The following is a 13,294-nucleotide window of genomic DNA, read 5'->3' on the forward strand; positions in this document are numbered from 1 at the left end:
ATATTAAAAAATAAAAATAAACAAAAGCTACCTCTTCAACATAGATTATAGAAAAAAAAGTGTATCTGTTCTTGTGTGAGCATTTCCAGACTTTTCTCAGCTGAACATGGTCTCATATTACACATATTAGACATTCCATCTGATCTCATAGTGGTGACAGTCAATTTCTGGGAAAAAAATGAACAAACAAGCCAAACAAACTTTGAAGAGGAGAGACTGAAGCTGGGAGGGAAAGTTCTAACCCAAGCAAGACCAGTACTGTATAATGAAATGTTACTGGCCTATATTGTCCCCTCTTCGGTGCTATTAGCTTTGTGGGTCACTGTAGGCACGAGTTTGCTATCTCCAGAGGCCAAATGTAAAAATGTTCTGTGAACATCAGAAAAATCGTTCCCCCCGAAATTTCTCTTTGTTTTTTGTAATTCACGTAAGAACCCTCTTCCCTTCCCGCCTCTCCTCTCTCTGGCCTCCTCGTGGCCAATGAAGTAATCAATTGTCCCTCATTCAAGAAGACAGACGGGACAGCGGCCTGGCCTCTCTGTGTTCTGTGGAGCTTGATGGAGAGGGCTCCCAAATCGTCACTGGAGCGGGGATGTGGAGACGGCAACACGGTTTCAAGCGCTTGGGGTGTGTAAATAAATAGAAGATAAGCTCCCAGTTTCAGGAGCCGAGAGTGTGTATGTGAAATCATTGCTGTGAATATTTTTGAGGCTCTCGGGCCTGAGACGCCTCTGTTTCATCTACAGTCTGTTCAAAGACCTGGGTTTGGGCATTGTCCGCACTACTGTACTTCCTAATGTGTGAAACTGGTTAAATTTTTAAAAAATGTTTTGTTTACTTTTAGAGAGGGGAAGGGAAGGAGAAAGAGAGGGAGAGAAACATCAGTGTGTGGTTGCCTTTCATGTGTCCCCTACTGGGGACCTGGCCTGCCACCCAGGCATGTGCCCTGACTGGGAATCGAACTGGCAACCCTTTGCTTCACAGGCCCGTGCTCAATCCACTGAGCTGCACCAGCCAGGGTGAAACTGCTTAATTTACTTAATGCTGCCTGGCACACAACAGTTGCTTAATGAGTATGGACCAAATGAACAAATGACCAGCAATCCACCTGTCTGAGCCTTGCCCAATACTTCTCCAACAGGCTGTGATCACGTAGATAAAATTGTTTCCCAGAGAGCGTCTCAGACTTGCTTTTACTTCCCAGGAGTTGCCTGGGGAGCTTCTCAAACGCACATTCTAACTCCAGAGGCCTGGAGTGGGTGGGCCTGAGTTCCTCGTTTCCAACTAACCCATGGGGATGGCTATATGGACCACACCTTGAATAGCCAGGTCCAAGACTCTGCGTGCCGGGAATTATTAATATTATCTCTTCAGCCAACGGGGTCCTGGTAAACTGCAAGGACGAACTGACCCAGGGTCCCACCACCGAGGGCTTCAGTGTGAGAACCAGGGAAGTCCTGGGTGAACGCAAACAAGCTGGCCACCCCGTGTCAACAGTGGCAGAGAAAGGGAGGCTTTGCTTCGGTTCGAGGAGCTGTGTGAACCGAAAACAAAACAAGACAAAAACAAATGGGCGATGCTATTTGCTAGGGAGAGGAATATATTCCCACCTTAGATCAATGGGTTCTCTCTCCCCATTTTTCCACAGAGGACCAGAGACGTTGGGTGACTTGGCTGACATCACACAGCCCCTCAGGCACAGGGCTGGGGATAGGGATCCTGCCTCCGACCCCCTGCGTAACTGGGTGCTTTCTCCACCGGTCCCCATCGCCTTCTCCAACATACTCCTCTCTATCAACATTGTATGTTTATTTAGAAATTGGCTTGTTTGGAGACTAAAATTTGACATAGCTGATTTTGGTTGTGAGAGTTCACGTTTTCCCTCTGTTTTGGTTTGCTTAACCGTGTTGGAGAGGGGAAAAAAAAAACACTGCAAAGTAATAAAAACACAATGAAGCTGCTAAAGTGGTTCAAATGCAAAGCTTCCAGAAATGCGGCAACATCAACTTACATAGATTTATTTTGTAACTCAAGATAGTAGATTAGAAACCCATGAGGCTTACTCCCAGGGATTTACAAACCCCAAATAAATAAACAGCTGGGTTCTGTCTCTTTCCAGGCTGCCTCTCCCCGAGGTGGGGCTGAGAGGCTGGGAGAAGCACCCTGTTGGGCAGATTGCTGCAGGCTGTTCCTGTGCTCCTTCGTGAAGGTGAAGGTCGTTAGAGAAGATGTCTATTGCCAGGACTGCGGTGTGTGCGGCAACTGCAGAGCGCCACTCGAAAACCTTTGTAGTTTATCTCGCACAAAACAGGTCTTAAAAGAATGTTGCCTTTTATTATTAACACTGGAGAATCCATGCAGAGAGTTCCCACTAAACACGCGAGAGCTAGGGGGCCCTCGACCTCCAGATCCTTCCAATTGTGCTGAAGATTCAGGCAGGTTTTTGTCGGGAGGGTACAGGAGGAGAAGGGGGGATGGACAGAGAGAAAGCGAGAGAGAGACTGACTGTGTGCAGCCCCAGTCAGTGCTCTGTGCAAATCTGTTACCTGTTCCAGGACCCAGAGAAGAGCAGGGTGTCTCGGCCCTGCTCACAACCAGGTGAGTGGTCAGCTCAAGTGGTGGACGCTCCGCTTTTCAACCAGCGTGGCTGGCTGGGAGCTTTTGCCTCTACCTTATTGTAACTGACCAAGCTACAGGCTGAGCGCACCACAGGTTCATCCAATGTTTTTAGCCACAAAGTGCACGTGTGTGTATGCATGTATCTGCCTGAAAATATATATATACACACCAGGATGCCTTACACAGAGGAACTATGGTAGAACAGAAACACTGAAAAAGTCGTTTCCTTGGGTCCATCGACAACCCCTAAGAGTGACAAAAGGACATTTCAACTTCAGGCTTCAGGTTGAGCGAGATCCGGGGAAGCGGCTTCCAGAGTCAGGGGTCTGCTGGGCTGACTGGGTGACACCTGATCACGGTGGGAGGGAGGCGGGCAGCCCCAAACTGCTCTCTGGGGCTTTCCTGGGTGCTCAGGTTGATGGCTGGGCTTGTGCGCACTCTCGTTCTAGAAGCAGAAACCCCTGGGTCCTCGCTGGACAGAGCCACAAACCTAAGAGCGCTGGCTGAAGAACACTGGGGTCGCGCCCACAGCCCGCTCCAGGGGCCCGTCTCACACCCGGCCTCCCCGTTCCTCTCCCTGTTCCCACATTCTTGTTGGTTCCTAAGAGTTGTAGAAAACAGAGGGTCCCTGCGTCCTTCCAATCTCTGGGCACCACACAGACGGCTCCTCAGAGCCCTATATCACAGGTGACGTTCCTGTCACGGTGACGAAGCCTCGTGGACCTACCCTCCCACCTCCCTGGGGGGATCACCGTGAGCGTGCCCAGAGACACCGTGTGGAGCAGGTGCCTGCCAGCCGCCTGTTCTCCTTGGAGACTGTATGCCTGGGGGGGGGGGAGGGGCCTGGAAATCCGCAAGCTCTGCGGTCGATCACGCACACTACGTGCGGTGCTACTCTGCCTTCTGGGACTGTCAGCCCCACTCGGAGGGCTGACCACGAGACCCCGATGTCCCCTTCCGGTCACTCTCCTCAGCCGCCCAGCCAACCTGCTCTAAGCCTTGGAGTAAAACTCCTGGGCGTATCTCCCGAGAACGGTCCCAAGGCTGGCTGGGACCCAGCCGTAACTCGGTGAGTGCCCAGCTCTGTTTCTAGGCTGCCCTGGGCTACACTTTCTGGCTCCAGGCATCCAGAGACTCTTCATGTCCCGAGGCCTCTCTTAATGACACATCTTCAGTTCTTTTTGCTGTAAACAAACCAGGCGACCTGCTGCCAGACAGCTCTACCGCCCTCCCCACTGCCATCCCAGGCTTAGCCAGGCTTCTCCGGCCCAGCCACCAAGGCACCTGGCCCTTTCCCGCCACCTGCGGGCCTCCGTGAGGCCCCACCCCTTTCTCCCACCTCCCTGTTCTTCCCGTTGGGGAATCCAGAACAGCTGGCAGAGCTCCCACTGGGAAGAGGTGTGCTGAGTTTGGGGGTGCAGCAAACAGTGCTGTGTACTGCATTTGGCCACAACAGAAACTGTCCCCCTGGCCAATTAGACGCATAAAGCTCACAGACACTGTGCTGGTCAGGCAAGAGCAAAAGGCCCCCTCCTGCCAGCCAGGAGTGCGGGGACCCGTCATTTCAGTGCCTGGCTGCGCTCCGCTCAGGAAGATGGCTCTGTCACAGACCTTTCTGTCCCTCAGAAGTTCGAAAAGAACCCTATTCTTTGGGGGGCACTCTTTTTCTCAAATTCTGACCTTCCCGTAGCTCCCCGGCTTATGAGCTCCAGCATGTTTCCAATCTGATTGTCTCTAGTGTCCTCACCACGGATGAAGCGGGGAGTGTGTCAAGTGTTTGGCTGCGTCCGGTTATTTGTGCACTCCCGAGCCCCGCCCCCCTCAGGAGGCCGGGCACTTTAACTTCCTCCTCTACGGCATCTCCAGTGACAGGCAGAAAAAGGGGTGACTGTGATTTACTGTTTATTCACTGCTGGTATTTTCACTTTGGGTGAGGGCGAGCTGTAGGTTTTCATTTTAACTGCTCTGCGGAAGCAGCCCTGACTCATCTCTGGGACAGAATTCCCTTAAAAGCAGCTTACGTTTGGGAGCCTAACAGCTCTGCCCCCCAAACTTCCAGCATCTGGGGAGACGGAAGCAATTTTCCAGGTCAAGATTTTACGTCGAGAGTCCCTCCTTCCCGTGTAGGTGTCCTCCGTCCCAGCCGTTCCAGGGGCTTTGCTTCTCAACACACTCCCACTGAAGTTCTCCGCTGGATATGTCCCCACAAACCACCCTGTTTCTCATGGCGATGGAAATCCAGCTTGGAGGAGGCAACACGGTAGTTAGGAGAGTTCTGCCTTGGGTGGTCCTTACTGGTACTGACAGAGGAAAAGGCCAGTGAGTACAATGGACACCAAATGTGCCCCTGGAATCAAGGGCCCCCAACGGCTCACCTGGCCAGGGCTGGGCCACAGCTGGGGCGAGCGGGCTGCACCCACATCTGATGCAGAAGGTACTGGTTCTCAGCAGAAAGGGCAAGTTGAGAGAGCAAAGCCTAAAGATGCAATTTCCCCCACACGATCTTTCCTCTCCTTTGGTTTGCCTCCATTTGGCAGCTTGACGAAGGGCGCAGACAGCTGCACCTGTGTCTAGCAGATGGACAGAACTCCTTCTCTGGACTTCCAGAGTCACAGAGGCAGTGGCCGAATGCACCGAATCCATAGCCATGAGGACCAGCTCTTGAGTCTATGGGCCCTGGAATGTGGCGGCCCCAACTGGGAATTCAGTTCTCTTGTGTCGTGTGCAGGGGTGTTAGGTGACCAGGGGCAGGGCATCGGGTCACTCCCAGGGGGGAGGGGCCTCTGGGACAGCTACTGAGACCATTGAGAGCCCCAGAACAGGAGACCCCTTGCATCAAAAGAAGATGAAATCAAGTTATCGTTCCTTAAAAACTCAATGTGGTTGCTTTTCTGCCCTTGCTTCAGTATTGGGGTGTGATGGCCAAACCGTAGCTCTGGCCCCTCACGCCCCTGCCCCGTCTTCTTTGCCAGGGTGTATTCAGAGGAGGCCAAGAAAAATCACTTCTCCACTTTGTTTTGATTTGTTTCTTTTGGGGTCCCTGGGTCTTCCATCCTACCCTTCCAAGGGGTGACCTGGCCGTCTCAGAACTGCTCTGCCTCCACAAAGCCCTCCTTCTCGTGGCCCGAGGGTTCGACCTCTGTGTAGGTGGAGTGGTTGGGATGGTTTCGGAATCTCATGGCCGGCCAGTGGTGAGATCTCCGCTGTGGGGACACAGACCAGAGTCAACAGGCATGGCCTCACCCACTGGGGACCTTCCCCCAGGGACAGCACTGAGACTCTCTTCACAAGGGAACTGGGGGCCCACGGAGAGCTGGGTGACGTTCAGGGCCCCTCTCTCAGAGGACTCCCTGCTCTGATCCCTCCGGTGCTGGGAAACCTGCTGGATAGCAGGGCTGCAGGACCCCAGGTGGAAGCTTTAGCAACAGACAGAGTGGAGCCCTGAGACGGTGGGAAGTGAGGAAGTAGGTGAGAGAAGGAACAAATCTGGGAGGCTCTGGGAATGCCAAGACAACAGTTCCTACATCGGGGTCAGCGGGGGAGCTTGTGAAAATGCAGATTCTTGGGCCTGCCTCAGAACCCTGGCAGCATCCCCATGAGCACACCAGATGGGCCAAGGTTTAACAATGACCAGTTAAGATTCACAAGCAACGGGGGAGCCTAAACAAAAAGGAGGAACCACCTGGCCTCTGGGTAATGAGGTCACTGGGCTCCTGCGCCCTGTAAAGGAGACTGTGGTCACAGAGGTGCTGCCACTGTGCCACGAGGAGAGGCAGTGAGAAGCCGAGAGTGGGGCTGGGACAGGAGCTGCTGGGCTCGGTGGCCCACCGCGCAGGGGGCTGGGCCTTACTGTCATGCTGGCTCTTCCAAATTCTGAGACATGCGACACTGTGGCATCCTCAGTGAAAGCTCCCCGAGAAAGCAACTCATTACTATTATGGTTTGTCAATTCTACTCTAAAAACCCCACACAGCTAAGAGGCAGAGAGACCTCTCGGTTCTATGATGGCTTTGAATAAACGCTGGGGCTGGAGTTTGGCCACGAGAGGCCACCCCGCCTCAGAGACGGGCTGCCCAGCCCCTACACAGGCACGTGTGGCACTCTCGCCTTCTTCCTTTGCCCTGGGGCCTCATTTCACAAGGGGGGGCCCAAAAGCAGGCAGGACAGGAGGGCTGGAATAGCTGAGGTGCAGAGCCCTGGGGGTTGGGGACTAAGAGGGCACTAGCCAGCGTGAGATTGCCCGGGGGGAGTCAATGACAGTCCTTCTGTGGGAGCAGGAGCCAGGCATGTGGCCGGTGAGGGATGAGATGGGGAGGAGCAGGTCCTGAGCGGCCAGGGGAACACTAACGCAGGGGCAGAGGGCAGAGCTGACCTCGATGAAGAAGAGCGCGGCGTTGGAAGTGGGGTGGCCGCTGATGTAAATCCCCACCAGGACGATGGCTGCCACGAGGAGGACCGCCAGCACGATGCCCACAATGGTGCCCAGGTGTACCGGGGGGCCCTTTGTCTTGGGGGACAGGTTGTTCTGAAGGCCTGTGAAAAGAGCGTGAGGGAAGGGCAGCTGCAGGGGAGCAGGGGGGTGGGGCCTTGGCGTCCTGGGCCCCAACGACAAAGTCCCAGAGATAAAAGCTGACAGAACCTTGGGTCTACTTATCAAATACACGACAGGGTGTAGGGGGGCTGGAGTGGGTGGGATCATGAGCCCGGCGTTAACATTCTCAGCGTGGTTCAGGCGGCCTTTCAAAATCACTTCCAGTTGCCCTGGGAGGTGGCTCCGTTGGCTGGAGCATCAGCCCAAACTCCAGGGCTGCGGGCTCCTTCCTGGCTCGTGGCTCGCAGGCGCCAGTGAATGCGTAGGTGGGCAGAGCAGCAAATCAGTGTTTCTTTCTCTCTCTCTCCAATCAGTTTTTTTTAAAAATCACTTCAAGTTGCCCAAATGTCGATTGAATAAGGATCATAAAAGTTCTCTCCCACACCCGTGCCACATACGTACTTTTAAGGAATTCACAAAGGCTGTGTGATGGTGAAAGGCTTGGAGCTAGAATCTGGCCGCCTGGGTTCAAATCCAGACGGATAATAGTAACTGCCTGCTGGGGTTACTGTGAAGGTCAAAACGAAATAATTCTCGTCAAGTACTGAGGACCATGGCTGGTATCCTAGGGCGACCTCAGTAAGTGTCAGGTATGATGATGGCAAAGTGACTGTGCCTCTACCTGTCACTGTCCATAACACCAGACCGTGACCTCCTGAAGGGCAGTGTCTAATTCATCTCTACGTCCCCAGTGCCTAGAAAACAACAGCCGACCCATCAGAGGAGTTCAATGCAGGGAAGGAACTCGGCCCTCTGCGGGCTAGTAAGCCAGCAGGCACTCTCCGAGAACACCCCGAACACTTGAAATATATCCCAAGGAGAAAACTGAGTGTCTCCATACACTGCTAAGCCGGAAGCTCATGCAGTCCCACCCTTCCTGTGTGACTGAGGTAATGGAAACTCAGAGGTGAAGTGATTTGCCCAAGGACACGGTCAGTGCCAGCCACTAAGAAGCCTAGCTTCCGTACACCACCTGGGCTGGCTGTGTGCCTCCTCTCCCTATCCGAAGGGGATGTGGAGATAATCAAACAGAGACAGAGGAGTATGCAAACAACAGGGATATCTAATCTTATTTACATGGCTAGTGGGTGGGATGGGAGTCAACGGGGATGGGGATTTTTAAAAGGGTGTTTGTTGCCTGTGCATCCAAAATCATGGCCCTCCCCAGCCCCTCCTCCCTCTTCTCTGTGAGCAGAGGAAACCCAGGAGAGAAATGACCCTGGGGGCGCGGCAGCACACAGGGTCTGTGCCTCCATCTGCCAGCAGGTGGGAGAATTGAGGTGACAGGCCTCCAAGCTGGCCTCCCCTGACCTGGCAATCAGCCAGCCAGCAGCCGGCAGTGACCCTGCGGATCTGATGGTCAGGGCTTGGCCTAACTAACGCATGGTACGGAGGAGGGACCGTGGGCCAGCTGCACCCACACTCGCCGACGCAGGCACCATCACACCTGCTGCCCACAGAACAGTAGCCCCATCTCTGTGCCGCATTCACAGCCTCTCCTCTCCTGCTGGAACCCCAGACCCCCCGGGCCCCAGGGCGGGAACCACCTCCACCTCCTCTTTGCAGTGTGCAGCGCGCGCCGGAGCCAGCTCTGGGCAACAGGCAGGAGAGGTGGGGCCCCCTCACCTCATCAGAGAGATTGGCCTCCCAGGTAATCCTGGGGCAGGGATCCCACTTTCTGGCACCCAATAAAAATGGTGGCACCCAACTTTTCTGCACTCTCTGCCAACCCAGGTGGGGACTCATAGGAAAGCTGATGTGAGATAAGCTGCCTCCACCCCTCACTGCGAGGCCCGTGGGAGCAAGAGGCCGATGGCCACTGGCCTGGCCCCAGCATGTCTGCCCACACGCAGCGCTGCCTCCTTCTCCCTCTCCCGGTTCAGGGTGGTGGATATTCAGGAGCAGAGAGGTCGGGAGGAGAACCACAGGAGGTTCCTGACTGAGATGGGAATGTCTAAATGTAGACACAAGTTCTGTCAATCCAGGGGGCCTGCGCCCTGGAAGCCCCTACCTTCCCACCCAGCAGGCGGTCTAGGAAGCTCAGGCTGCAGTTGTTTCCCCCTCCCCCACTCAGAATGAAGCAAAGAGGCCAGGTGACTGCTGCACCCTCTTCTGGGGCAGGCAGCTCTGCACTCACCGTCTCCTTCCGCATAGGGGTTCAACTTGGTGTCATCTTGGGAAAAAAAGGAAAGGAGGAAAATTAGTGGAATCGTACGGCCTTTGTCACTTTAGGTCTGGATGAGACTGGAGTTCAGTCCACACCTTCATGTCAGAGGCAAGGAAACTGAAGCACAGAGAGGGGAGGGGACTTGCCCACAGGTCACACAGCAGTGTAATGGTGGAAGGCCATGAATAAGCCAGCTTTTCCTAGTCTCATATTCATTCGCTCAACAAACACTTAGTGAGTGTCAACTATGAATTGTGCGCTGGGAGTGGGCACTGAGGACGGACACAGTCTTTGCCATCAGGGAATTAACAGGTGGCGTGGAGGGAGGGACTATTAAAATCCAGCCTAATGAAGCTCTGATTGGGGCCTCACCAGACAAAGGGAGGCAAGAAGGAGGGGAGCATTATGGGGCTGGGAAAAGGGGTCTAGGCAGTGGAAAGAGCATGGGCAAGATCCAGAGGCCGCAAGGACTTGGCCAATTGAGAAATAAAAAGCAGTTCCATGGAGCTGGAGGTGGAGGGGATGGGAGCAGGGGGTGTCGAGAGTGAGGCGGGGGGTGCGGACACGGCTGTCAGGAAACCAAGCTGAGGACCTTTCAAGTTCTCCTGAGGGGCAATGAGAAGCTGAGGCAGGTTACGTATGAGATGGGGTGAGCAGGTCACAAGGTCAGGTTGGCCCGGAACCCTCCTTTAGGGTACAACGCGGAGGGCAGACTTCCACCTCCAGGTGTGTGTCCTGAGGCTTCCTAAGTAAGATCCGGTGGTTGACCCTTCCTGGGGTTCCTCCCCGCTGTCACGTGGGGAAAGGCAGGCAAGAGTTCCATGTGGCCAGAAAGCTCTGGAGGACTGCCGGTGCCCGTTGTAAACCTCGGAACTCTGAGCAAATGGGACGAGTCACAGTGCAAGGCTGCCAACCCGCGCATCCTGTCCCCTTTCTCCTCCAGCACCTCCACCATCCATGTCATTTCAAAGGCTTTGCTGGCTCCCCTCTGTTCACAGGTGTTCAAGGCCCTTGCAATCTGCCCCCAGTGGTCTTTCCTTATGTCACTCGCCACAGCTCAAGCCTGCTTCGGTGGTTACAACCAGCCGCCCAAGGCTCTCCGACACCCTCGGCTTGCACGTCTCTGAGCTGCTGCACGTTCTGTTCCTCGCGCAGGGCATGTCCTTCCTCCCTTCCACTCTCCCTCTCTCTCAAGTCCCAGCCCTGAGCGGCCTGTGCTTGAAGGGTGAGCGCTGGGATTAGGGTGTGGCAAGTGAAGCAAGGTCTGATCCTGTCTTTACTTACGATTTGATATTTGGGAATTTGGGGCATCAGTTTTGGTTTTTACAAATATTACATGGAAGTATTATTTGTCCTGACTACTGCTTTTTTTGTGGGGGATTTCCTCCTGACTTTTAAAAAAGATTTCATTTACTTCCTTTTAGAAAGAGGGGAAGGGAGGGAGAAGGAGAAGCAGAGAAACATCAATTGGTTGAAGAGACACATCGATTGGTTGCCTCTCCCACACCCCCAACCAGGGACCCCACCCACAACAAAGGCATGTGCCCTGTCTGGGAATCGAACCTGTGACCTTTCAGGTCGCAGGCCAGTGCCCAATCCACTGAGCCACACCAGCCAGGGCTCCTGAAGTTTTTTACCTGCCTTGAGTGCCTCACCCTAGTCCTGGCCCTGTCGCTTCCCAGAAGACACATGGGTGTGTCCTCCTCGGTGTCCCATTGCATCTGGTACCTGTTTATGCCGCATCTCAGGTCCCATAGTTCCCTAGACTGTGGGCTCCTCAAGACCCCGCCCGGTCACACCCCAGCCCTGGACATGGCATCCTGCTCTGCTGTTCATTTCCAGTGAGTCTTGAAATATCAAAGTGTCACAATAGATAGTGGAAGGATAAACTGTGAGAATATTTTTTAATGGTTCCCTATAGAGGAAAAACTAAAAACTGAACTTTTTAAAATATACCTGCCTTTGTAGATTGGACTTTGGATCTATGTAAATCATCATTTAACTATTACATAATTATAAAGAAATCAAAATTTAAAAGCACTCTTAAAAACTGAGAGCAAAACAAAACAGCAAGCTATAGACATAATAGAAAGCTATGTTTTCTTCAGGAATTTCAACAAACAAGGTATTTAAACACACTCGGAGTCTATTTTGTGACTGCAAGTTGAAAATAACGAATTGGTTAATCAAAACGGACCAGAGTAACCCTAAACATCACTGGGAAAATTAAACTTAATTTGAATCAACTTGTTTCAAATCTAGAGCATTGAAAATCCATTGTAGCCCCGTCCACATCTGCCCCTGGCAGATGGAAGGACACGGCGCCACCTGCAGCCAGTCCCTCTGACAAAGTGACTAAAGGTGGCCACACCGAGCTCAGGACAGCTTCTCTCCCACTCACCCAGGGCTGGTTCCCAGCTCCCATCTCGTCGGGGTCCGTGGAGCACAGATTGGTTCCCTAACTGGTGGGGAGTGGCAGAGGCCCATGGAAACTCACAGAGTGAAGAACACGACCCGTGTTTATCGGACAGTTGATCGTTTTTCTGCAGTTAGTTCTCACCTCTCGTTGCTATCCAACTATTCTGTTCAGCAGCTCACCAGGTAAGCAGCTTTTCCACGGCAGCTTTTCCAGGTGAGGGCCTGTCTCTCCCTGTAGGCTTTGCGGCGTGGGCTTTGTGGCAGCTGGTTGCCACTCAGAGGTCGTGCTGGTTCACTTGAGTGGGTGGCCTTCGATGTCGAGCGAATGGCTGTTAAAACCCAGCCCCACACCTGCCAGCGGCCGGAGCCCGCTGACTTCCGTGCTGCCTGACTCAGGCCTGCAGAGGCAGTCCCTCTGGCTGGAGCGCCACGTCCCCTTCCTTCAGAGCATCCTCCTGTCCCCTGAGAAGAGACGGTCCTTCACCCGCCCCCCGCAAGCCTCCGTGTGCGGGTTGTAATCACACAGGCAGGAGGGCAACTGAAACCCATCCTGCCAAGATGTCCTGAGAGTTGGGTGTGCAGAGAGTCATCATCAAAATGTTTTCTCCTACACATGCAACTTGGTCACCTTTGCCACCCCGCCCAGGACGGGGATGGCAGGAAGCCACAGCTGCCTTCACTCTCACGCTTTCTTCTGGGGACCGTTACACGGCACACAGAAGCGAGACGCACTCCTGGCCCCCAGGAGACACACACACACACCATCACACCGGCCAGCAGAATGCAGTGCCTGTGTGTGGGGACCACCCAGCCTGGCAGGAGCCGCGTAATTCAAATCAGATTGGGAGCTGGTCCCCAGATGTCCTGTGCTGGGCTCTCCACTGGCCGCAGCCGGCTTCTGGCCTCTGGTGCTCTGTGGCTCACCTGAAGGGCTGGGCAACCCCTAAGCACCAAGCTCTGAGGGCGTCCTCAATGAACATGTAGAGTTAACTTGGGGGTGACCGGCCAGGGGGCTCTTCCTTTTCACTGACGTTTCCTTTCATTGGAAGGTCACCTGGACTCAATTATTAACTCCCTGAGGGCAAGGTCTCCTCCTGCTCCTCTTTCATGTAATTTATTTAGTGCCCCACTGCACCGCGGGGGAGCCCTGCTCTCACTTGCTGGGGCCCTAACACCCTCCTCGCTATTCCTGAGCAGCTTTGGACTAATGGGAACCATCTGACTCTGCCTTGCTTGTTCGGCCTTCCCAATTTTTCCCTGTGCCCCGAGTCCACGAAGACCTTTTTCAGTTCCTTTCAGCCCTGAGAAGAGCAGCAGGATCGAGGGGCAAAATGGCTGCTTTGGGGGCCAGATGAGACCTGACTCTATCTCTTCCCCGGGCTGTGTGACCTTGGGCAAGTCATCAACCTCTCTGAACCTTAGCAGCTCCTCTACAAAATGGGGATAAAAGAGAATCACCATACAGGACCGTTAGGAAGATGAAGTGAGCATTAAGGCGT

The 13,294-nt window shown here is 53.9% G+C and overlaps 1 protein-coding gene across 2 annotated transcripts in view; it reads right to left on the reverse strand.

Annotated features, from left to right (window-relative positions):
- Positions 1–1,997: 1,997 nt before the first annotated feature.
- The window catches only part of PLXDC1 (plexin domain containing 1), a 56,963-nt gene continuing 45,666 nt past the window's right edge, over positions 1,998–13,294 (reverse strand). Inside the window, exons 12-14 of one of the 2 annotated variants that reach the window (XM_037033463.1) lie at positions 9,348–9,383; positions 6,992–7,152; positions 1,998–5,822 (exon numbers count right to left, since the gene is read on the reverse strand). In XM_037033463.1, the coding sequence (XP_036889358.1) occupies positions 5,703–5,822; positions 6,992–7,152; positions 9,348–9,383 (317 nt within the window). In that variant the 3' untranslated portion in view covers positions 1,998–5,702. The remainder of the gene's footprint in view (positions 5,823–6,991; positions 7,153–9,347; positions 9,384–13,294) is intronic. The other variant, XM_037033464.1, reaches the window with a different exon arrangement.

Source organism: Sturnira hondurensis, unplaced genomic scaffold (assembly GCF_014824575.4).
Source record: "Sturnira hondurensis isolate 20B ecotype Veracruz unplaced genomic scaffold, ASM1482457v3 Scaffold0021632, whole genome shotgun sequence".
Taxonomy (NCBI): Eukaryota; Metazoa; Chordata; class Mammalia; order Chiroptera; family Phyllostomidae; genus Sturnira; species Sturnira hondurensis.